General features: G+C 41.1%; 1 protein-coding gene across 5 annotated transcripts in view; it reads left to right on the forward strand.

Moving 5' to 3' along the window:
* Positions 1-24,365, forward strand: part of LOC115205099 (follistatin-related protein 5) — a 156,717-nt gene that overhangs the window by 18,266 nt on the left and 114,086 nt on the right. For 3 of the 5 annotated variants that reach the window (XM_029770730.1, XM_029770732.1, XM_029770733.1), the window contains exon 3: positions 13,068-13,101. In XM_029770730.1, the coding sequence (XP_029626590.1) occupies positions 13,068-13,101 (34 nt within the window). The remainder of the gene's footprint in view (positions 1-13,067; positions 13,102-24,365) is intronic. The other 2 variants (XM_029770731.1, XM_029770734.1) reach the window with 1 other exon arrangement.

Consider the following 24,365-nt stretch of genomic DNA (forward strand, 5'->3'; position numbering starts at 1 on the left):
TTTTTTACCCCATCTGCAAACTAACCCTGATTCAGATGACCATCCTACCCATGCTAGATTACAGACATAATTTATAGATCGGCAGGTAAGGGTGCTCTCAAGCAGCTAGATGTTCTTTACCATTCGGCCATCAGATTTGCCACCAATGCTCCTTATAGGACACATCACTGCACTCTATACTCCTCTGTAAACTGGTCATCTTTGTAGACCCGTCGCAAGACCCACTGGTTGATGCTTATTTATAAAACCCTCTTAGGCCTCACTCCCCACTATCTGAGATATCTACTGCAGCCCTCGTTCTGCCAGTCACATTCTGTTAAAGGTCCCCAAAGCACACACATCCCTGGGTTGCTCCTCTTTTCAGTTCCCTGCAGCTAGCGACTGGAACGAGCTGCAACAAACACTCAAATTGGACAGTTTTATCTCAATCTCTTCATTCAAAGACTCAATCATAGACACTCTTACTGACAGTTGTGGCTGCTTTGTGTGATGTATTGTTGTCTCTACATTCTTGCCCTTTGTGCTATTTTTAATCCAGGCCCACGTCCCTGCAGGAGGCCTTTTGCCTTTTGGTAGGCCGTCATTGTAAAAAAGTATTTGTTCTTAACTGACTTACCTAATTAAATAAAGGTTAAATAATTTAAAAAAAGATTCCATATTAAAGTTGTCCCCGTGAGTGCAAATAACAAATCAAATTGTATTTGTCACATGCGTCGAATAGAACAGGTGTAGACCTTACCGTTAAATGCTTACTTACAAGCCCTTAACCTGTCACGTCCTAACCAGTAAAAGGCTTATTTGTTATGGTAGTTTGGTCAGGACGTGGCAGGGGGTATTTGTTTAGAGTGTTTAGGGGTTTGTTATATTATGTGTTTATGTAGAAGGGGTATTTGTTTAGAGTGTACCGGGGTTTTAGGTTTAGGTTCTAGGTTAGTGTATTCTATGTTAGTTCTAGGTTGTTTGCGTCTATGTTCAGTTTATTGATTTGACCTTCAATTGGAGGCAGCTGTTCCTCGTTGCCTCTGATTGAAGGTCCTATGTATAGGGGTTGTTTTGTATGGGGGTATTGTGGGTAGTTGTAGTTGCATAGCTTCGTGTTTAGCCTGCATCCTGTTCGTTTGTATGTTTTCTTGTTTTCGTGTTCAATAAAAGTAAATATGAGCACTCAACCCGCTGCGCCTTGGTCCAATACCTACGACGGCCATGACATAACCAAACAATACACTTCAAGAAATAGAGTTAAGAAAATATTTACTAAATAAACTAAAGTACAAAATGTTATAAAAAGTAACACAATAAAATTACATAACAATAACGAGACTATATACAGGGGGTACCGGTACCGAGTCAATGTGCGGGGGTACAGGTTAGTCGAGGTAATTTGTACATGTAGGTAGGGGTAAAGTGATTATGCATAGATAATAAACAGCAAGTGGCAGCAGTGTAAAAACAAAGGGAAGGAGGGTCAATGTAAATAGTCCAGGTGGCCATTTAATTAATTGTTCAGCAGTCTTATAGCTTGGGGGTAGAAGCTGTTAAGGAGCCTTTTGGACCTAGACTCTCTTAGCAGAGAGAACAGTCTATGCCTTGGGTGACTGGAGTCTTGGGCCTTCCTCTGACACCGCCTAGTATATACTGTTCGGTCCTGGATGGCAGGAAGATTGGCACCAGTGATGTATTGGGCCGAACACACTACCCTCTGTAGCGCCTTACGGTCGGATGCCGAGCAGTTAACATACCAGGCGGTGATTCAACTGGTCAGGATGCTCTCGATGGTGCAGCTGTAGCACCTTTTGACGATCTGGGGACCCATGCCAAATCTTCTCAGTCTCCTGAGGGGGAAAATGTGTTGTCGTGCCCTGTGGGCACTATGGTGTTGAATGCTGAGCAGTAGTCAATGGACAGCATTGGAGTTCCTTTTGTCCAGGTGGGAAAGGGCAGTGTGGAGTTCGATTGAGATCTGTGGATCTATTGGGGCGGTATGCGAATTGGAGTGGGTCTAGGGTTTCCGGGATGTTGGTGTTGATGTGAGTCATGACCAGCCTTTCAAAGCACTTCAGAGCTACCGACATGAGTGCTACCGGGCAAATTTTCATTTAGGCAGGTTACCTTTGCATTCTTGGTTACAGGGACTATGGTGGTCTGCTTGAAACATGTAGGTATTACAGACTCGGTCAGGGAGAGGTTGAAAATGTCAGTGAAGACACTTGCCAGTTGGTCCACGCATGTTCTGAGTACACGCCCCAGTAATCCGTCTGGCCTGGCGGCCTTGTGAATTTTGACCTGTTTAAAGTTCTTGCTCACATTGAGCATGATCACACAGTCGTCCGGAACAGCTGGGGCTCTCATGCATGCTTCAGTGTTGCTTGCCTCGAAGCGAGCACAAATGGCAATTAGCTCATCTAGCAGGCTCACATCACAGGGCAGCTCATGGCTGGGTTCCCCTTTGTAGTCCGTAATAGTTTGCAAGCCCTGCCACATCCGACGAGCATCAGAGCCGGTGTAGTTGGATTCAATCTTAGTCCTGTATTGACGCTTTGCCTGTTTGATGGTTGGTCTGAGGGCATAGTGGGATTAGTGTCCGGATTAGTGTCTCTCTCCTTGAAAGCGGCAGCTTTAGCTCGGTTCAGATGTTGCCTGTAATCCATGGCTTCTGGTTGGAATATGTACGTATGGTCACTGTGGGGACGACGTCGTCGATGCACTTATTGATGAAGCCGGTGACTGAGGTGGTATACTCCTCAATGCCATTGAATGAATCCCGGAATATATTCCAGTCTGTGCTAGCAAAACAGTTCTGTAGCGTAGCATTCGCGTCAACTGACCACTTCTGTATTGAGCGAGTCACTAGTACTTCCTGCTCTAGTTTTTACTTGTAAACAGGAATCAGGAGGATATAATTATTGTCAGTAAAGATGGTCTAGAGTTTTTTCCCCCTCTGGTTGCACATGTGACATGCTGGAATATGAATATTCAATGAGGAGTAAATTAGGTCCCGGAATTAAGTCTTACTTTACTCATGAAACTGATTGAAAGTATTTCTCTAGGATCCCTCCATTCTCGCAGTCATTTTTGGATTTTGGGGTGGACAACAATATGTAACCAAAACTATATGTTTAACAGCGTAGATACATAATCTGCTGTTGCTGTGGAACAGATTCCAAGTATTTCTCCATATTCTCCACACTCATTTGAGGATTTTAGAACAATATACAGTGCCCTCCATAATTATTAGGACCATGAAACATTTTTCCTTCTTTTGGTTCTACACTCCAAAGGTTTGGCTTTGAAGTTGAACAATGACTATGAGGTAAATGAGCAGACTGTCAGCTTTAATGTGAGCGTATTTTCCTCCATATTGGGTAAACTGTTTAGAATTTACAGCAGTTTTTGTACATAGCGCTTGTTTTGAGATCAGAGCGAGAGCTGCATGTAGCCACGTCTGCACATTTGTTCATATTCTTTGCTAGTTACTGAGTTGTTAGCCCAGTTATAGATAATTTCTATTCAACAATGGGCAGTGGTACTACTTAAGTAGTTTTTTGGGGTATCTGTACTTTACTCTTTATGTTTTTGCCAACTTTTACTTCACTACATTCCTAAAGAATATAACGTACTTTTTACTCCATACATTTTGTCTGACACCCAAAAGTACTTGTTACATTTTGAAAGGAAAATTTCACACACATTAAGAGAACATCCCTGGTCCTCCCTAATGCCTCTGATCTGGCGGACTGACTAAACACAAATGCTTCATTTGTAAATTATGTCTGAGTGTTGGAGTGTGCCCCCTGGCTATCCGCCAATAAATAAATAAAATAGAGCCCTCTGGTTTGCTTAATATAAGGAATTTGAAATGGTTTATACTTTTACTTTTGATACTTAGGTACATTTTAGCAATTCCATTTACTTGTGATAGTTAAGTATATTTAAAACCAAATACTTTTTTGACTTTAACTCAAGTTGTGTTTTACTGGGTGACTTTCACTTGAGTCATTTTCTATTAAGGCATCTTTACTTTTACTCAAGTATGACATTTGAGTACTTTTTCCACCACTGACAATGGGGGACTGATTGCTTCTAACAAGAGCACAAAGTGTGTGCATTTTTAACCATTTTTGAAAAGCTTCAGGTATGTTTTTTTCCAGAACATCTCATGGAATGTAGGCCTACATTGAACATCACACATTGGCTGCTACTGTAGGCTGAATAATAGAACAACTATTTCAATATTAAAATGTTATGGGATGTGTTTTTCTCCATTGTTTTTGATGGTAGACCACTCTGGTAGGCCTACATAATGATAAAATAGCCACAGTAGCCTACTTGGCCACTGTTAAAACTAACTTAAAGCAGGTAAAGCCTCAATGTTCACAGTAAACTCGCACGGGAAGTTGCACAGAACTTTCAAGTTTGCGCTCAGCAGACCTGAAATTTGCTCAGTGCCCAATTTTTTTTGGAAGCATTGGTCACCAGCTTAATGTAGTCATTGCGTGCTATGACTATGGGACCAAATACTTCACTTTTGGCTACAAAAAGTGCTGTAATTTCTAAACGGTTCACTAAATATGGATGGAAATACCCTCAAATGAAAGCTGACAGTCAGCACTTTAACCCCATAGTTATTGTTTGATTTCAAATCCAAACGTTTGGAGTGTAGAGCCAAAAGAAGAAAAAATGCTTCACAGTCCCAATAATTACAGAGGCCACTGCATAATCAAATCTATGTTAAGTTTAATATCGGTGAGACATTCTTCTCTGTTGTGGACTTGCCTTTTATTAATATAATATCCAATATGAGTTATGGCCGCAGTAGACGTGTAGAAGCTGAGTAGTAAATGAATCCTGATCTGTTATGATAAATTAACCTATCGTTGCCAGAGTGGTGTACCCTATCCTCTGTACGCTGTGACTTTGTGCTGAGTGGGCCCAACATTATCGCTATGACTTTCATTATACGGAACGTGACGCTAACACGCTAGATTAATTACATCATTGATGCATATTGATGACACGATCCCACTCGGGAACATTTGTGTCAGAATTTTAAATGGGAATTATTTGTCGATTCATCATGTTGATGAAGTAGCAATACCGTAGTAGACAGCATACATAGGCTACCTTGTATTCGTTAATCACGGTGTTCGTACCGTTTTTGCGCTCTTCTACCTTGAATGTCATCACGTTGGATTGGAATTGTCCTTTGAAGCTCAATGGAATTTAAAGATCCAATTTTGCGCTCTGAAAGGATGTCACCTACGAACAAAACCGTGAAGGCCACTCCAACAAGAACACTGGAAATACCCCCTTACATGTTAATTCAAATTGCAGCCTTGTCAATGGTGACATAAGGCCTCTATAAATAGAGAATGGAGAGAGTTGGGTATAGGATCTCATCTCCATTATAATAAAGCAAAAGCCTACACACATAAGTGGGCGCAGGAATAAAACATTGGAGCAGCGTATCTGGTGTGCAAGCTTTTCTTCTGTTATCATCCGTCTTTTTTGGCTCAGCACCAGTTGGAGAAATGTAGAATGTGTGTATCATGCAGTCTCTCCATTCTCTCCCTTTACTGACATCCACATATTGAATTACCCTGTGATGAGCACACCGCCATGATAAAACATTAGACTAGCTGGACTGTCGGTTATACTTTTGCTAAATAGACAAGTGTTCTCACAAAAAGGAATTCATGTACTTTCCTATCTGTTAAAATGTATGCATTAGCTAGGTGCCTTAATAATAACACAGAGAAATGCCATTACAGCTTTTGCATATCGTACAATTTGTCTTACGGGGATAGAAAGGTAAGCTTGGTTGATTTGTCAAACAGGTCTGTGAGTATGTATGGCGCGTTGTAATAAATTCCTAACTCAAGTCTTTTTTCATACACCTTGATGTTTTTCTTGTTGAGGTTAATTGTTTTGAGGGGAGTCAAGGACCATCCACACACAACAACAGCATGTCGAAGAGGTTCAGTATTTTATTTGGTGACTTTCACTTGAGTCATTTTCTATTAAGGCATCTTTACTTTTACTCAAGTATGACATTTTAGTACTTTTTCCACCACTGACAAGGGGGGGGGGGGGGGGGTGGTTGCTTCTAACAAGAGCACAAAACGTGCATTTTTAACCATCTTTGAAAAGCTTCAGGTAAAGAGCTTTTTATGTCTTAAAGGGGCAGTGTTGTATTTTGAGGTCTTGAATAAGCTAAGTAGCCAATAGGAAGAGGGTAGCATAATTTGTCTGATTCTCTGTAATAATGGTATGGGAATAATAATGAATTTTATTTTATGAAGTGGTTTCTTGCATCAAACACAATATTTCCAGTCACCTCCTTATCTGAAGGACAGATGGATAAACAGGCTAGTGTTTTTATTTTATTAGGCAAGTCAGCTAAGAACAAATTCTTATTTACAATGACAGCCTAGGAACAGTTAACTGCCTTGTTAAGAACAACAGATTTTTAACTTGGCAGTTTGGGGATTTGATCTCGCAACCTTCCAGTTACTGGACCAACACTCTAACCACTAGGCTACCTGTCGCCTCATAACGCATGTTTTTTCCCAAAACATCTCATGGAATGTAGGCCTACATTGAACATCACACATTGGCTGCTACTGTAGGCTGAATAATAGAACAACTATTTCAATACTAATCATTTTAAAGACAAAATAGTTTGGAATAGGATCAATCCGAGTACGTTATTTATGGAAGTGTCTGAAGCTGTTAGGTTACAGTAACAAATGAAAGACCAAAGCTCGACATTTCAGCTTGGACGTTGGAGGAAAGGTTAAATCGGACAAGAACATGGTTACAGACAGTCTGAATAGCTATGTTACAACTATAGCTAATACATTAGTTACCAAGTAACCTTATCAATTAGGTTGCTATGGGGAAAGTCAAGTCCAGCAATTTTACTCACAGCAGTGGATTCAAGTACTGTAAATGCTACTTCATTTGAAAAAGTGTCTGAGTCAACTGCACTAAAGAAGCTGAAAGAACTTCCAAAGCAACTGGCCTTGACAGTTACTAAGGGACACTGTGGTAATTATCACCCCCTGTGTAACTCACATTGTAAATCTGTTTATTGAACTTGTTTTTTCCCCCCAGTGAAATAAAACTACCAAGGGTCATTCCTCTATATAAAAAAGGGAATAAATTAGATCATGGAAACCATTGGCCTGTCTCAATCCTGTGCATTTTATCGAAGGCCATGGAAAAGATTATGTTCGAGCAGATTGACAGTTATTTCCTTATATAACCTACTATATGAGCTTCAATCTGGCTTTAGGAAATCTCATTCCACCGACACTTGCCTACTATATTTAACTGACCACATCAGAAAGGAAGTAGATGGAGGGACATTTTGTGGTATTGTTATGTTAGATCTCCAAAAGGCGTTTGATACAGTGGATCATGAGATTCTGTAAATCAAACTAAGAGCCATGGGCTTTAACAACTTAGCCGTAAAATAGGTTAGCGCTTATCTGCAAGGAAGAAAACAGATGGTGGATGTGAATGGGACACGGTCTAAATCCAAAATCCTGAACTGCAGGGTACCCCAAGGGAGTGTTCTGGGTCCACTTTTCTATCTGTTGTATATAAATCATCTGAAATCTGCCTGTACATGTGACCTTTTCCTCTATGCAGATGATTCTGAACTGTTGGTTTCCCATAAAGACAAAAATGTGGTTGAGAAAGCCCCCAGTGGTGAACTTCTGAATGTCACTAAATGGCTATATGATAATAAGCTGTGATTTCACCTTGGAAAAACAGAGTCCATCTTGTTCAGGTCCAAAGTGAAACTGAGGAAATCCCCAGATTTTAAGGTGGTAGTAGGTGAATTGTAGTCACAGTCAAATACTTAGTTAATTATCTTGGATGTGTGCTAGATAACCATCTGACAAGGGAGAGCATGGCACAAAACGTTATCTCCAAAGTGAACCATAAAATGTGGTTTCTGGCAAGAACCTCCAAATATCTCAATCGGAATACAATGGTGGCATTGGCTGGGGCTCTTGTTCAGTGCCACTTTGACTATGCATGCTCTACCTGGTACAATAGTGCCCCCAAGATCATTTAAAATAAATTGCAGACATCTCAGAACAACTTAGTCAGGATTATTCTTAAACTTCCAGCACTTACTCATCTTGATCATTCTCACTTTGAAAGCCTTTGATGGTTCGAAGTGGAGAATAGTATCACAACTCAGGAAGTGAGCCAGATGCAGACACAGGAGGTTGATCGATCGATACTCAGAATATGTATTATACAAAGGGACAGGCAAAGGGCAGGTCGAAGGCAGGCAGTGGTTCGTAATTCAAGGCAGGGTCAAACAGGGACAGAACGGCAGGCTCAGGGTCGGAACAGGCAGAAAGGTCAGACTACAAAAACGAACTTGAGAGCAGACGAAACGGGAAACATGCTGGTAAGACCTGACAAGACAAGATGAACTGGCAACAGACAAACAGAAAACGCAGGTATAAATAATGGTGAAAATAGGAGACACCTGGTGCGGGGTGGAGACAAGCACAAGACAGGTGAAACAGATCAGGGTGTGACAGATAGTCTTTCAGATTAAATTGTGTCTTGTACATCAGATTGTCCACAGTATGGACCCCAGCTAGCTAAGTAACTACTTTAACTTGGTCCAGGATGACCATAACTATTCCACTAGAAGGAGTGAAACTGACTTTGTTCCTTTTAGATTTAATAGTGCTATGGGAAAATAAACTTTTTGGAATTTGAAACTTATAACCTCTAGGTAGTTTCAAGTTCTCACTGAAAGAATTGCTAAATAGTAGCATGTCTCAAAAGTGAGTAAGATTATAGTATGTGGCTGAGAAGGAAATGCCTGGGATAGCATATGGTCTGCCTTTTTGTGCCTGTTGTGTACAATCATTGAGACAAGGGAGATGTACCTGTCCACAGTTGGTTATTAGGAAATGGAACTGTACTAATTATCTCATGCTATGAAACAAACAACAATTGTGTCTGTCATTTTCTGTCATCCCACCTTCTCCTCCAAAAGGACCACAATGGAAATAAGCTTTTCAACTTTGTGTTATCCTTGATGATTTTCTTAAATTGTATGTGGAGGCATCAATCAATCAATCAACCATACCAAATGTAACATATCATACTCACTTGAGTATCCCGGATTTAAATGTACTATGTTACATCTAATCTATGAAACCAGGCTACTTCCAATCATACAGAGCCATTCAGCTTATAGTACGGAGCTTTGTCTCTGTAGTCATCGTCATCGACAGCCAATTGGCTGTCTTGTCCATGATGTCTTTCCACAACTGCCCAAATGAGTGTGTATGGATGGGCATACGACATACGAAAACATTTTCTAATTGTATTCCTTATCAAGAATATCCTATGTCCATATAAATTAAAGTCTATTAAATAACCATTAGATAAGGGAATTGTCATTTTACTCTGTTCATCTTTTGGAGAATGTTTTTCAGAGAAAAACAACTTTATAGAGAAAAATGTACTTAATACACCTGTGATATGTGGTTGTCTCACCTAGCTATCTTCAGATGAATGCATTAACTGTCACTCAGAATAACAGTATCTGCTAAATTATTAAATGTAAATGTAATAGGACAACCAAAAGATATGGTTCTAAAACCACAAAGGAATTATATATTTTTTTACATAAGTTTGTTGTGACGTTATCTACTGTACCGGTTGTGGCATCACAAAATGGAGGCAAGGAGAGGGGGGCTGATGAGAGCAACAACCACCATGTGCTGGCCTGTCCTCATGGCAAATCTAGATTAGAAGCAGATAAGCCGACAGAGAGGGGGGAGAGAACCAGAGAGAGAACCAGAGAGAGAACCAGAGAGAGAACCAGAGAGAGAACCAGAGAGAGAACCAGAGAGAGAACCAGAGAGAGAACCAGAGAGAGAACCAGAGAGAGAGAGAACCAGAGAGAGAGAGAAGAGAGAGAGAGAGCAAGAGAGAGAGAGAGCTCAAAGTGGTTGAGGTTGAAAGGCAAGCTTTAGTGAAACAGTGTCCCTTGGATACCGAGAGTGGAGCAGTGTTGTGTGTATGTGCGAGCCTGTGTGTTTAGTTGTGTGTGTGTGCTAGTGATGCGCAGGTCAGCTGTTTGTTAACCCGCACCCGCCCGCAATTGCTAATAGCCCATCTGCAACCACGACTATATGTGATAATGTGAAATTCTGAGGCCTGTACCCGAAACTAACCCTCTAGCTAATATAGAAAAATGTGCTGTATACAGTCAGAGATGGCGGATCAATTTTTTGACAGGGGGTGCAGGATTTTTTAAAGCCTAATTTTGACATGTTTCTGCTTAATTTCTGAAATGTTTGTAGGCTATTTGTTAGTCAATTTGTCTACACATAAATACATGCAGCTTCTCTTCTGTCATCACGTGTTACCCTAGAAGACTAAATAAACCCTTGCTCAGGAGAATGTCATAAATCGGTAGAATGAACGCTTCAATCTAGTTGACATCGGTAAAGTTCTCTTTTATCCCTGCTTGCTTCTCTCTCGGATCAAGGCTTTAGAGACCAGGGAGAAAATGCAATAACTCAAAAAAGAGGAATGATTTTTATGCAACATTTTCAAATGACATCAGTTTGATCGGTTTTAAGGAAATGAAAAGCTGTGAAAATGACCCAACATGTTTCTGATAAGATTTTGGTTTGGCTTGGATGTATATTTTATGTGGTTGAAATACTATCAGCTTTTATAATGCTGATAAAGATAGCCCATTTACAGAAAGGAATTGGCCCAGCGTCGTCCGGGTTAGGCCGGTGTAGGCCGTCATTGTAAATAAGAATGTGTTTTTAACTGACTTGCCTTGTTGAATAAAATCCAAAAATACATTCATTCTCTCAAGATGCTGAAAGAAAGAAATCATATTTCTCCACTCCTGTTCCACAGTCTAAATGTACACTTAGTGTATCATTTTACTGCAATAAATGCTTGATTCTACAGGAGTTAATATCATATTAGGCTATGTGAAAGGTTATAGACCTATCGTCAGTGTATACGTTTCAGGTTGGCTACTATTCCATTTAACCCATCTGAACAGTACAGTTCCCTTGATTTGACATATTTGAAGTCCCCGTCTTGTGACTGTTGAATTTCTTTGTAGAGCACCTCACAATCATCACACATAACATAGCCGGCACTGCTATCATCCTCTTTTACCACTTCACCAGATATTTCCAAAACATTACTGTTCTGGCCCTCCCTTTTCTTTAATTCAACTCTCCATTCAGTTAACGTTTCCTGCCCAAGCTAACAAAAGCATTTGCCGATTTTCAAGTATTTGGCACGCAAAGTCTATGGTTAGGCCCTAAAGCTTATAGGTTTATGCACTAATGCCAGATAAAAACAATGAAAGAAAAACATAAATGTAGCCTATAGATATGAATTGCACAAGAATCATACATTTATGGATTTTTTTATGCATTGTTTTCTCTTTGTTTAAACGGCCCTCCACATACCACCTTCCACCAATTGCAAACACACACACTCACAAGCACACCTTGAAATGTACACCTGCATAGTCATAGACATGCACAAACACACACGCTGATGTAGGCCTTATGTGCCAGGAGAGTCAGTTGGATTCACAGTAATTTTTTTGAAGGTCTATGTCCCTAGTTGGAAAATGTGTGATAGCAATGCAGCAATGGTAGACTACTGTGTGTTATCACTCTTTCTTTCATCCCCCATCCCATTCATTTTTCCCATAGGGATTTGACCCTATGACAAACAACGTCAGTATAGATCAAGTCATTGCTCACGTATACCCTTTAATCATATCATTGGAAACCTTTGATTCACAGTTATCCACCAGACACATGTTCAGGTCAGCAGAACTTTGACCTTTGACCTCTAGGGGCGTAATCAGAATTACCTGTATGAATGACTTTAAAAAGGAAACCCTGATACATTTTAAACATTGTTTGACAAGTGGTTCTGAAAGGTCATGCAATTACCTTTAAAATGATATACAATATCTTTGAAAGCACCAGCTACAACTATTGCTTAAAAACTTCCCATATTGAGCCATTAACATCAGAATGCTGGAAGCTTAGCCATAGAATTCCGTGTAGTGGGGCAGCTGTGTTTTTGGATGATAACTTTGGTGATAGAAGCATCAAATTGCACACACAGAGCTAGAGCGGGTTTCTAAAAAGATTTCTTGATACCCGGCCATCACAGGATTCACGCATGAACTTACATTCCATTGATTTAGGTAAGTCCATTGGGGACTTACATGAAAACAGGCATTGTTCTATACTCTGTGCATTTTACCATGTCAATCTATATGTTAGAAAAGATGAATGATAAGTACAGTATGCTATCTTCTGTGTGGTGTCAGTCAGAAAAAAGAGAAAAGCTCTCGTTATTGACTTTGGACCTGCTACACTGTGTATTCACTTCATAATACCACCCAGCCAGTAGCTGGAATACAAAAGGAGGAATTCTCCACATTGAGGATAAGCTATGGAGACTGCGCTGGTGGAATGGAATACTTATACCATTCCTATTTGCGGTCTTCAACAGCTGGCGAATAGCCATACATGGTAGCACTGCTGTAAATTTGTACCTCTTATTTCGCCATAAGGGTCCTATACCGTAGTATACCCATGATTCACTAGTAAATCAAAAGTACGTTCTTTTAACCTTTAAAGACACCCCTTTACGGAGATACAGCACCTCTTAGCTTTTCACTGTCAAACACTCTGCATATGTTATGTTCTTCAGTGAGTTGGCAGCAACTCATGAATATGAAAAACGCGACAGAAAAGCCAAACATATTCTCAATCGTATCCTTCTATTCTCAACAGATCTTCCTCAGTAGCCACCTCAATTTAGTGCTTCTTACAGTAAAATAAATGTAGAAGCATTCGACACGAATCCCCTCATATTTGTAGCAGTAGTTGAGATTCCACCCATAAAAGTGAAATTGCTCTTGGTGTTATTACTCTGTTGGCTTCATTATCTTTGATGGAAGTGTGATTGTGTTGTATCTCACGACTTTGTCTTTCTGTTTGTTTTTGTTTCAGCAGGATGGGCTCCCAGGGAGCTTGCAGATAAAGGGTATGTCTCCATTATTCATTTCTTCCTCTCTCTCACAATACCTGGTTTTTACTTTCGTGAACGTTGTTGTAAAACGGTTGACAAATTAAACAGTTAGATAGCACACATTTCCGTTGAATGAACAAGGGATGTTCTACGAGTAAACGGACTTATGTTATTTCTATGAAAAGGATTTCAGAAGTTTAAAGGAGAACCTGTGTGGTTGGTGGAGTGTGTTGCAGTAACTTTGTTTCAAGAAGTCTACTAGTAGCCTTGGCTCGTGCGAGCTGGAACAGCTCATAGGGCAGGAGCCCATCTCCTGTTTCTATAGCGTGAGGCAGCTTGATGTACAAGTACACCCCATGGACAGGACACTAATCTATCGCAGGGTCTTACCCCCAATCTACAGTATGTAAACAGAAGTATGTGGACACCCCTTCAAATTGGTGGATATGGCTATTTCAGCCAAACCCGTTGCTGACAGGTGTATAAAATTGAGCACGCTGCCATGCAATCTCTATAGACAAACATTGGCATTAGAAGTGCCTTACTGAAGAGCTTATTGACTTTCAACATGGCACCGTCATACGATGCCATCTTTCCAACAAGTCAGTTCGTCAAATTTCTGCCCTGCCATTTTTGCCCCGGTCAACTATAAGGGCTGTTATTTTGAAGTGGAAACGCCTAGGTGCAACAACGGCTCAGCCGTGAAGTGGTAGGCCACACAAGCTCATTGAATGAGATTGCCGAGTGCTGAAGAATGTTGTAAATATAATCTGTCCTCGGTTACAATACTCACTACCGAGTTCCAAACTGCCTCTGGAAGCAACGTCAGCACAAGAACTGTTCGTCGGGTCTGGAGTTTCATGAAATGGGTTTCCATGGCCGAGCAGCTGCACACAAGCCTAAAATCATCATGCTCAATGCAAAGCGTTGGCTGGAGTGGTGTAAAGCTCACCAACATTGGACTCTGGACCAGTGGAAAAGTGTTCTCTGGAGTGATGAATGACGTTTCACCATCTGGTAGTCCGACGGACGAATCTAGGTTTGGCGGATGCCAGGAGAACGCTACCTGCCCCAATGCATAGTGCCAACTGTAAAGTTTGGTGGAGCAGGAATAATGGTCTGGGGCTGTTTTTCATGGTTTGGGCTAGGCCCCTTAGTTCCAGTGAAGGCAAATCTTAACACTCCAGCATACAATGACATTCTAGACGATTCTGTGCTTCCAACTTTGTGGCAACAGTTTGGGGAAGGCCCTTTCCTATTTCAGCATGATAATGCCCCTGTGCACAAAGCGAGGTCCATACATAAATGGTTTGTCAAGATCAGTGTGGAAGAACTTGACTGTCCTGCACAGAGCCCTGACCTCAACCCCATTGAACACCTTTGAGATGATTTGGAACACCGACTGCGAGCCAGGCCTAATCGCCCAACATCAGTGCACGACCTCACTAATGCTCTTATGGCTGAATGGAAGCAAATCCCTTCAGCAATGTTCCACCGTCTAGTAGAAAGCCTTCCCAGAAGAGTGGAGGCTGTTATAGCAGCAAAGGATTTTGGAATGTGATGTTCTACGGGAAGGTATCCACAAGCTTTTATACCCTGATGAAGACAGCTTGTCTGTCGAAACGTTGGACATAAATATTTTTGCATCTGAGCTCCTAGAGTGTGCGGCTCTCCTTTATTTTTTAAAGTGTTCCACTCCGCTAGCCAGCACCTCGCCTAAATAGGTGTGCATTTCTTTCGCCTTTAGATTGTCCACATACTTTTGGACATGTAGTGTATCTCCTTCATGCTCAGTGCCAAGCAGACACTCATCAGGTCCAATTTTTACAGTCTTTGGTATGACTTGGCCAGGGATCGAACTCACAACCTTCCTCAGGGCAGACACTGTAACCACAAGGGAACCTGTACATCAATAAGTTGTGGAAGATGAGAATCCTTCGCTGGGATATATCGACCAAGTTGTTGGAAAGGGGAATTGGAGGTAGAAAAAGCACTTTCCCTTCACTGTGAGCAAAATGTCCCGACACAGGCAAGATAAGTAAGAAGTAAACAGGCTATCAAGACTAACATACTGTATTTACTGTTCTGAAGGAGGTGTGTTACAGTACATACCACACACTGGTGGTACGAAATCGGAGTTCAAATAGTACTGCATATCTTTCAAATAGTGTTTGCTTAAGCCTGCCTGGAGTGCTAGATGGGTGGGGTTTGCTTTTTCTGGTAAGCATTTGAAAAATAATATTTGAACCCAGGTCTGATAGAAATCCACTAGTCATTCCAAAAGGCTTCTATTTTAGGTTTGTACAAAGTACTTCAGAGAGGTAGAACATGAGTCAAACCACTGAAAGTGAATCTGCTCCCTCTGCATTGCATGAAAGAGACTATCCTATCTACTTAAGCCATCAATGTGGATGTCTATCATTCACTGCAGTGTTGACCCCTCTCATCTCTTTGAGGAGGGAAGGTGTGAAGAGTAAAGCCAGGGGATTTGAATCTCAGGGAATGAGTTTGTCTTTCATATCCCGCTTGTCATCCTCAAAAAAGTGAATAATAATACGAGCAAACTAAATAAAAGATTACCATCAGGGGCAATGACATACATAATTCATTCTTTCATGGGTTATTCCATCTTCTCTTATAATGATACTTGTTAAAACTTTAGGCTACTAAAACTGGTATAATGGTTTATTTTACTTACAGTACCAGTCAAAAAGTTGGACACACCTACTCACCAATTTGTCTTTATTTTCACTATTTTCTACATTGTAGCCACCCTTTGCCTTGAGGACAGCTTTGCACACTCTTGACATTCTCTCAACCAGCTTCATGAGGAATGCTTTTCCAACAGTCTTGAAGGTGTTCCCACACATGCGGAGCACTTGTTGGCTGCTTTTCCTTCACTCAGGCCATCTGATGCAGCACTCCCTCACTCTCCTTCTTGGTCAAATAGCCCTTACACAGCCTGGAGGTGTGGTGGGTCATTGTCCTGTTGAAAAACAAATGATAGTCCCACAAAGGGCAAACCAAATGGGATGGCGTATTCCCATAGAATGCTCTGGTAGCCATTCTCGTTAAGTGTTCCTTGAATTCTAAATAAATCACTGACAGTGTCACCAGCAAAGCACCCCCACACCATCACACCTCCTCCTCCATGCTTCATGGTGGGAACCACAAATGCGGAGATCATCCGTTCACCTACTCTGCGAATAAAAATATCAAATTTGGACTCATCAGTCTAACCAAGTTTCTTGGTTCAATCAAGTCTCTTCTTAATGGTGTCCTTTAATAGTGGTTTCTTTACAGCAATTCGACCATGAAAGCCTGATTCACACAGTCTCCTCTGAACAGTTGATGTTGAGATGTGTCTGTTACTTGAACTTTATTTGGGTTGCAATTTCTGAGGCTGGTAACTCTAATGAACTTATCCTCTGCAGCAGAGGTAACTCTGTGTCTTCCTTTCCTGTGGCGGTCCTCATGAGAGCCAGTTTCATCATAGCGCTTGATGGTTTTTGCGACTGAAGTTCTTGAAATGTTCCGCATTGACTGACCTTCATGTCTTAAAGTAATGATGGACTCTTGTTTCTCTTTGCTAATTTGAGCTGTTACCAAAGTATGGACTTGGTATTTTACCAAATAGGGCCTTTCTTATGTGTACCACCCCTACCTTGATTGGCTCAAACGCATTAAGGAAAGATATTCCACAAATTAACTTTTAACAAGGCACACCTGTTAATTGAAATGTATTACAGGTGACTACCTCACAAAGCTGGTTGAGAGAATGCCAAGAGTGTTCAAAGCTATCATCAAGGCAAAGGGTAGCTACTTTGAAGAATCTCAAATATAAAATACATTTTGATTTGTTTAACATTTTTTTGGTTACTACATTATTCCATATGTGTTATTTCATAGTTTGATGTCTTCACTATTATTCTACAATGTAGAAACTGGTAAAAATAAAGAAAAACCCTGGAGTGAGTAGGTGTGTCCAAACTTTTGACTGGTACTGTGTATTACATGTTTTAAGCATGTATGGGTCGTTATAATATCTTATTGCAAGGCTTATTGACACCTGACTCAAAATCGCTGTTATTTAATCAGGAACATTAGGAGACAATCCTGCGATGTTATAAAGGTGTAATACCCACTTCTGACAAGTCTTACAGTGCATTATAACTGCTTCATAATGCATTATACCTGTCAGCGTCAAGTGTCACCAATACTTTCAATGTTATTAAACAGACTCATAGATACGGTAGTAGTGTATATCAAGCCCAAATCACGCTATTTTTGGTACATTACTTACACTACATGACCAAAAGTATGTCTTACATACATACATCTGATTCTAAAATCATGGGCATTAATATGGAGTTGGTCCCCCCTTTGCTGCTATAACAGCACTGTTCTGGGAAGGCTTCCCACTAGATGTTGGAACATTGCTGCAGGGACATGTTTCCATTCAGTCATAAGAGCATTAGTGAGGTTGGGCACTGATGTTGAGTGATTAGGGCTGGCTCGCAATCTGCGTTCCAATTCATTCCAAAGGTGTTCAATGGGTTTGAGGTCAGCGCTCTGTGCAGGCCAGTCAAGTTCTTCTGATCTCAACAAGCCATTTCTGCCACACTGGGGCATTGTCACGCTGAAACAGGAAAGGGCCTTCCCCAAACTGTTGCCACAAAGTTGGAAGCACAGAATAGTCTAGACTTTCATTGTATGCTGGAGCGTTAAGATTTCCCTTCAATGGAAAAAGGGGCCTAGTCTGAACAATGGCAGATTCGTCTGTCGGACTGCCAGTTGGTGAAGCGTGATTCATCGCCCCAGAGTATGAGTTTCCACTGCTCCAGAGTCCAATGGCGGCGATCTTTACACCGCTCCATGCTTTATACTGCACATGGTGATCTTGGCTTGTGTGCGGGTTGCTCAGCCATGGAAACCCATTTCATGAAGCTCCCGACAAACAGTTCTTGTGCTGACGTTGCTTCCAGATGCAGTTTGGAACCTAGGACAGACGATTTTGTAGGTCAGAAATTTGATTAACTGACTTGTTGGAAAGGTGGCATCCTATGACGGTGCCACGTTGAAAGTCACTGAGCTCTTCAGTAAGGCCATTCTACTGCCAATGTTTGTCTATGGAGATTGTATGGCCGTGTGCTCAATTTTATACACGTGTCAGCAACAGGTGTGGCTGAAACAACCGAATCCACTAATTTGAAGGGTCGTCCACATACTTTTGTATATATAGTGTATTTTTCTGTAAACGTCAATACATAAAAGAGGTGTTCCATTCCCCAGCAAGAAAACCAACTAATTTCGCTCAAACAGAAGGGGGAACAAACAAAGAGTCACTGAAAACTAAATTGAAACAGGTGGTGTTATAAGAGGGGTTCTGAAAGACACTCATGGGGGTGTCCACTGAAAGTTACCTAGCAACAACAACTGGACACCCACCATGAGCGCCCCATACATTTGCCCAAGAAGATGCAAACAAAAGAAAAACCCACACCAAACCGAATGACAGTAAGTAAACCAAAAAGGTGAAGCAAAACAAAATCAGGGAAGATCAGGTCGTTTGTCTGGAAATCAAAATAGGGAGCGCCAACTAAAGGTGTTAACCTTTCCACATCTCTCAAGACAACTGCAGCACTGGATCAGCCACTCTTAAATAACATCTGGGCTAGCACAGGTGAAACACCTTCCACCGAACAAGACGGACAAGCCAGTACTGGTGTAACATATACTGACTAACGTGTTGACACCCATCGTTGCGCTCTACCTGCTACTGTGCTCTACGTGCTAAAAGTCTAACCTTGAAACATAAATGGAAAAACCAAAACCTGTAACAGAGGCCAACACGCAGATGATAGAGAGTACCTCTAATATCTCCTGTGCACAACATTACCCTGGCACCTAATCCTCCACCAATGTGGCACGAGACAACACAATAATACGGCATGACAAATGTCTTAGTGCTCTCTCACGGTGTCTGACAGATGCAGCTCGTCCGACACTCTGTCACCTTTGTAATGTGGAGACCCTTCAACATGCACGCACACACACACACACAAACATAAGTCAATGTCAGGAGGTAGAAAGGTGATGCAGTGACCAAGATGTCTGCCACTAAGTGTTATGCAGGGTTGGTAATGGCTGTCTCTCAATTTTTTCTCTCCATCTCGGGAAGGTCAAAGCTGAAATTGCAGAGGGGGCATTATCATAAAGGGCGGTCCCCAGCTGTCGGCTTCGATTCAGTTTTATGAACCCTTCTTTGGCATCCTGGCATCTCTGTACTGGTACCCCGTCTAATTCCAGATTGAATTCAAAAACCCTCCTGCTGAGTTTCCAGTCAATTCATGGCAATGCCCTTCCTTATCTCAAAGAACTGCTCTCCCTCCATAACCTCACCCCCACCCTCAGGTCAAGCGATAGCCTGCTCCTCCACACCCCCAGAACCAAGCGCTGCTCCTTGGGGTATCGGGCTTTTAGCTCAACCTCTCCCCAGCCTCTGGAATGCCCTCCCGGACCACCTGAAGGCACCAGAGACTCTGGGCTCTAAAATGGGTCCTAAAATGGGCCTAAAGAGCTTTTTCTTTAGGAAGGCTTTCTGTTGATAGCTGTGCTCATTGGTGCCATTGTCCCTTGTAGCATCAGCTGTGTTCTTTGTGCCACTTACCCTGTCTAATTTGGCCAATTTTTGTTCCATTTGTTATTTTTTTTAATTACGCACTTTGAGATTATTCTGTATAATAAAAAGCACTTTACAAAATATTAAACAATATTATTTAGTTGTTAGTATTATAAATTATTATTCTCTGTAAGCAAGGAGAGGATGTATCTGATTTTAGCTAGTTTTCAACAAACTAATTGCAGGCCAAATAACTAGATGGTGTGAGTAAAACTAAGGAGATTCATAAATAATTAAACTATTGTCGATTTATAGTAAAATGCTGAGTTTTCTATAGAGAGGGGAGGTTAGACCATGTGGCTGCAATGCAAAAGTTGTAATAACACTAGAAGAGCCAAGTGAGTCCTTTTAAAATTCATATACACTATATATAGAAAAGTATGTGGACACCCCTTCAAATTAGTGGATTCGGATTTTTCCTCAACACCCGTTGCTGACAGGTGAATAAAATCGAGCACACAACCATGCAATCTCCATAGACAAACACTGGCAGTAGAATGGGCTTACCGAAGAGCTCAGTGACTTTCAACGTGGCACCGTCATAGGATACCACCTTTCCAACAAGTCAGTTCATCACATTTCTGCCCTGCTAGTGCTGCCCTGGTCAACTGTAAGTGCTGTTATTGTGAAGTGGAAATGTTTAGGAGCAACAACGGCTCAGCCGCAAAGTGGTAGGCATCACAAACTCAAAGAACAGGGCCGCCTAGTCCTGAAGCGTGTAGCGCATAAAAAACGTCTTTCCACGTTTGCAATACTCACTACCGAGTTCCAAACTGCCTCTGGAAGCAACATCAGCACAAAATCTGTTCATCAGGAGCTTCATGAAATGGGTTTCCATGGCCGAGCAGCCACACACAAGCCTAAGATCACCATGCACAATGCCAAGTGTCAGCTGGAGTGGTGTAAAGCTCGCCGCCACTGGACTCTGGAGCAGTAGAAACGCGTTCTCTGGAGTGATGAATGACGTTTCACCATCTGGGAGTCCGACGGACGAATCTGGGTGTGACAGATGCCAGGATAATGCTACCTGACCCAATATGTAGTGCCAACTGTAAAGTATGGTGGAGGAGGAATAATGGACTGGGGTTGTTTTTCATGGTTTGGGCTAGGCCCCTTATTTCCAGTGAAAGAAAATCTTAACGCTCCAGCATACAATGACATTGTAGATAATGCTTTCAACTTTGTGGCAACAGTTTGGGGAATGCCCTTTTTTTCAGCATGACAATGCCCCTCATGCACAAAGCAAGGTCCATACAGAAATGGTTTGTCGAGATCGGTGTTTAACAACTTGACTGTCCTGCACAGAGCACTGACCTCAACCCCATAGAACACCTTTGGGATGAATTGGAACGCCGACTGCGAGCCAGATCTAATCGCCCAACATCAGTGCCCGACCTCACTAACACTCTTGTGGCTAAATGGAAGCAAGTCTCCACATCAGTGTTCCAACATATAGTGGAACACCTTCCCAGAAGAGTGGAGGCTGTTATAGCAGCAAAGGGGGGACCAACTCCATATTAATGCCCATGATTTTGGAATAAGATGTTTGACAAGCAGGTGTCCACATACTTTTGGTCATGTAGTGTATCGCTGCCATTTTTTAAGTCATGCCTCCTTCTGTCCTTGACTTTTCCTAAATAATTGAATTTAACAAAAGTATGTTGTAAGAATTTCAATATCACAAACAGAATTTGTGTTATAAGCAGTTTTTAGAGGATGTGTCATTTTTGTCCCCAAGTGTCACAAAGTGACATTTTCAAATCCTCCTATAGAGTCACATGCAGGTAAGACATTTAGATTTTGAGGTTTCCAAAACCCTTACCCAAATAACTCTCAGAATTGAAGAGATTAGCTGCATTTCAAAATATAACTTCTGCCATGAATAACCAGTGTTCCATGCGCTCCGTGTTTGGAGCAGATAGCCTATGGCAACATGAACTAATGAAAATGCTATTATGTTTTTGGAAGTAATAATGTTCACTTACAGTATACTGACGTTACCCAAGACCTTCATAAACACAACCAAAGGACCATTTGAAATGTATTTATTAGACTGTTAGAATGTTTGAGTCAAAATGACTGCTCGTTGGCTTAAAGCGGGGGTCCCCTGAGGCCCGATTTGTCTAGCGTTAATGGTTATTTGAAGTTATGAACAGTGCAAAACAGGAAGTTAAAACCTTTCGTATTACTTATTGCTATAGCTAGCGCTAAATTGGATCAATTGGGATATCCAAATATTTTTGGGGTCGAATGTGTAGTTAAATTGTTATGGTGACCTTATATGCCCTAGCAACAATATTTTGAGACTCCAGTTCAATCTTCAAAACAGGAAGTTAAGAGTAATTGGATCAACATATCATTACAGTACACAAAGTGAGTTTCAATGCATGCTGTTGTCTCACACATTTTCAGACTGATAGATTGTTATAGTTTTACATTTAGTCATTGGTTCGTAGTGCACATAAAACAATTAAGGACAGATCCAGAATAAACCAAAATGATGTCGGACTGGAACGGACAAAAATGGACAGAATACACCCATCTCATGCCAGAACGCAGTGTGATCGGAGTACCAAATGAAGTCTGGGACCATATAAATATCTCTGGCTGTTCGGCTTGGTACAAAATACCTTGGGATGTTGTCAGGAAAATGCCATTTGCAGGAGTAAATAGGCTATTCCAACTTACAATATTGAAAAGCTGGTGGAACATACATTTCAAATATATATTATGTCCCAACTGCATGACATTTGGTGCATTCAAAGCCATGCTCTGGTACTATTTGGAACCCCCCAAAAAATCCGAATTGGAAGTTGCAGGTAAGCCCTGAATAACAATCACAGAATCCTCTCTGTTGCTGTGTCAAATGTAGTTTGCCTTCTGTTTTTAATTCTATATAAAAGCAGACGTTGTTTTTTTAAGTTACCTGTAACCAGAGTATAAATGTCTCTATCTGTGCTACCATCTGTACAACAAGTAACACCTTTGATATCATGATACTATCTATTACTTTGTATGCTCAGCATCCCACCGCCACCACATCCCAACCCTACCCCAGACTGTGGTAATTTGAATAATTCAAAGGTTGCAAACATTATCCCCTAAATTGTATATTAATCCTAAAATGATATGCCCCCACTATGAGACTGGGTTACACTTTTAATAACTTTGCAGCACAGCAGTATGTAAGAGCATTTTGCAGTGCACTGCACTTTCCTCTGACAGACTTATTGGCGGAAGACTCCCTGTTATTTTAATCACATCCCACAGTCTCCCAATGAGTTAATATGTAATAGCTTCCATAAGTCTTAATCAGGTTACCGGGAATTAAGATTCACAGAGTGTAGTATACTTTTATTAGCACTTCGTTATGGAGAGAAGTTGAGAAATCGCCTGAAGATATACTGAGCAGTAAAGAGGCCTGGGGTAAGAGTTTGATGACATAAGGCGCTCTCATGGACAACAGTGACTCTTTGACCGACAAAAACCCTAGTGGACAGGTGGCCATGTCCTAAATACTAGTTAAAGCTGCCTCAATAGCTTGCCATCTCTATCTGTAATGTACACACAGTAGCTCGTACTGTAGATGCACTTGAAAAATGCATCTACAAAATGCAAGACATTTCCAATGGTCTTGTGGGAGCCATATGTATGGTCAACGAGATAATATAAATAATCTGAATGAATGCTAATGTTCCAATCATAGTAGGCCAAAGGTCACCTTCATCAGAACTATTTCCCAAAAATATGGTTTGACTGATATTTCCTTATTTAAATCTCTATTGTAACCCCAGGAAAGGATTCACTCTACATGAGAAAAGTCAATATTTGCATTTGTTGAATATTCATTGGTGTGAATCCGGTACAGGAGGGACTGTACACTTTAAACAAAAGGATTCTGTGTTTCTAAGGTAATGTGTGCAGGGAGATTACATATTCATTGAGAATGGGATGGTGTGTGCATAGACATGAAACTAATTAGCAACTCTCGACGTGTTTTTCAAACTTCCTGGAAATTTCACATGACAGAATGAGTGTTGAAATGCAATTGTTGCTGTTGAAAAATCAAGCTTCGATTGATAGCCATTATCATCTTGCTGACTGACTTTCTCATCATTATATGGTGTCCATATTAGGACAGCCTAAAATTAGGAGTCCGAGCAACCCCTCTCCTTTTGGGGGCCCTACGTGTGATTTGGTTTGTGGGGCCCCTCCCACCTCACAGTTAAAATAATGGCAGTGGATTATTTTAATTTTTTTGTTAAAGTACATTTTCTGCAATTCAACCCATTTTGCCATGGGTTCTACAGAAAATCTAGAATGCCTTATCTCCGCCCAATTGCAAAAAAATCCCTTTTTTTCTCTCATTTTGCCATTTGTCAGATTATTATTATTTTTTTAAACTCATATTATGCAATTCTTCAGATTTTGCAATTGGGCGGAGATAATTTTGAGTTTTCAAAGGTAATATCCTGCAATTCTTCACATTTTGCCATGACTTTTGACTAAGTGACTAAGAAAATCCACTGGGTAAAATGGGTCCATATCAGGGGATACCTTTACATGTAATGTTTTTGATATTCTAGAGCAGTGGTCA

This window comes from Salmo trutta, chromosome 13 (genome assembly GCF_901001165.1).
Source record: "Salmo trutta chromosome 13, fSalTru1.1, whole genome shotgun sequence".
In the NCBI taxonomy this organism is placed as follows: Eukaryota; Metazoa; Chordata; class Actinopteri; order Salmoniformes; family Salmonidae; genus Salmo; species Salmo trutta.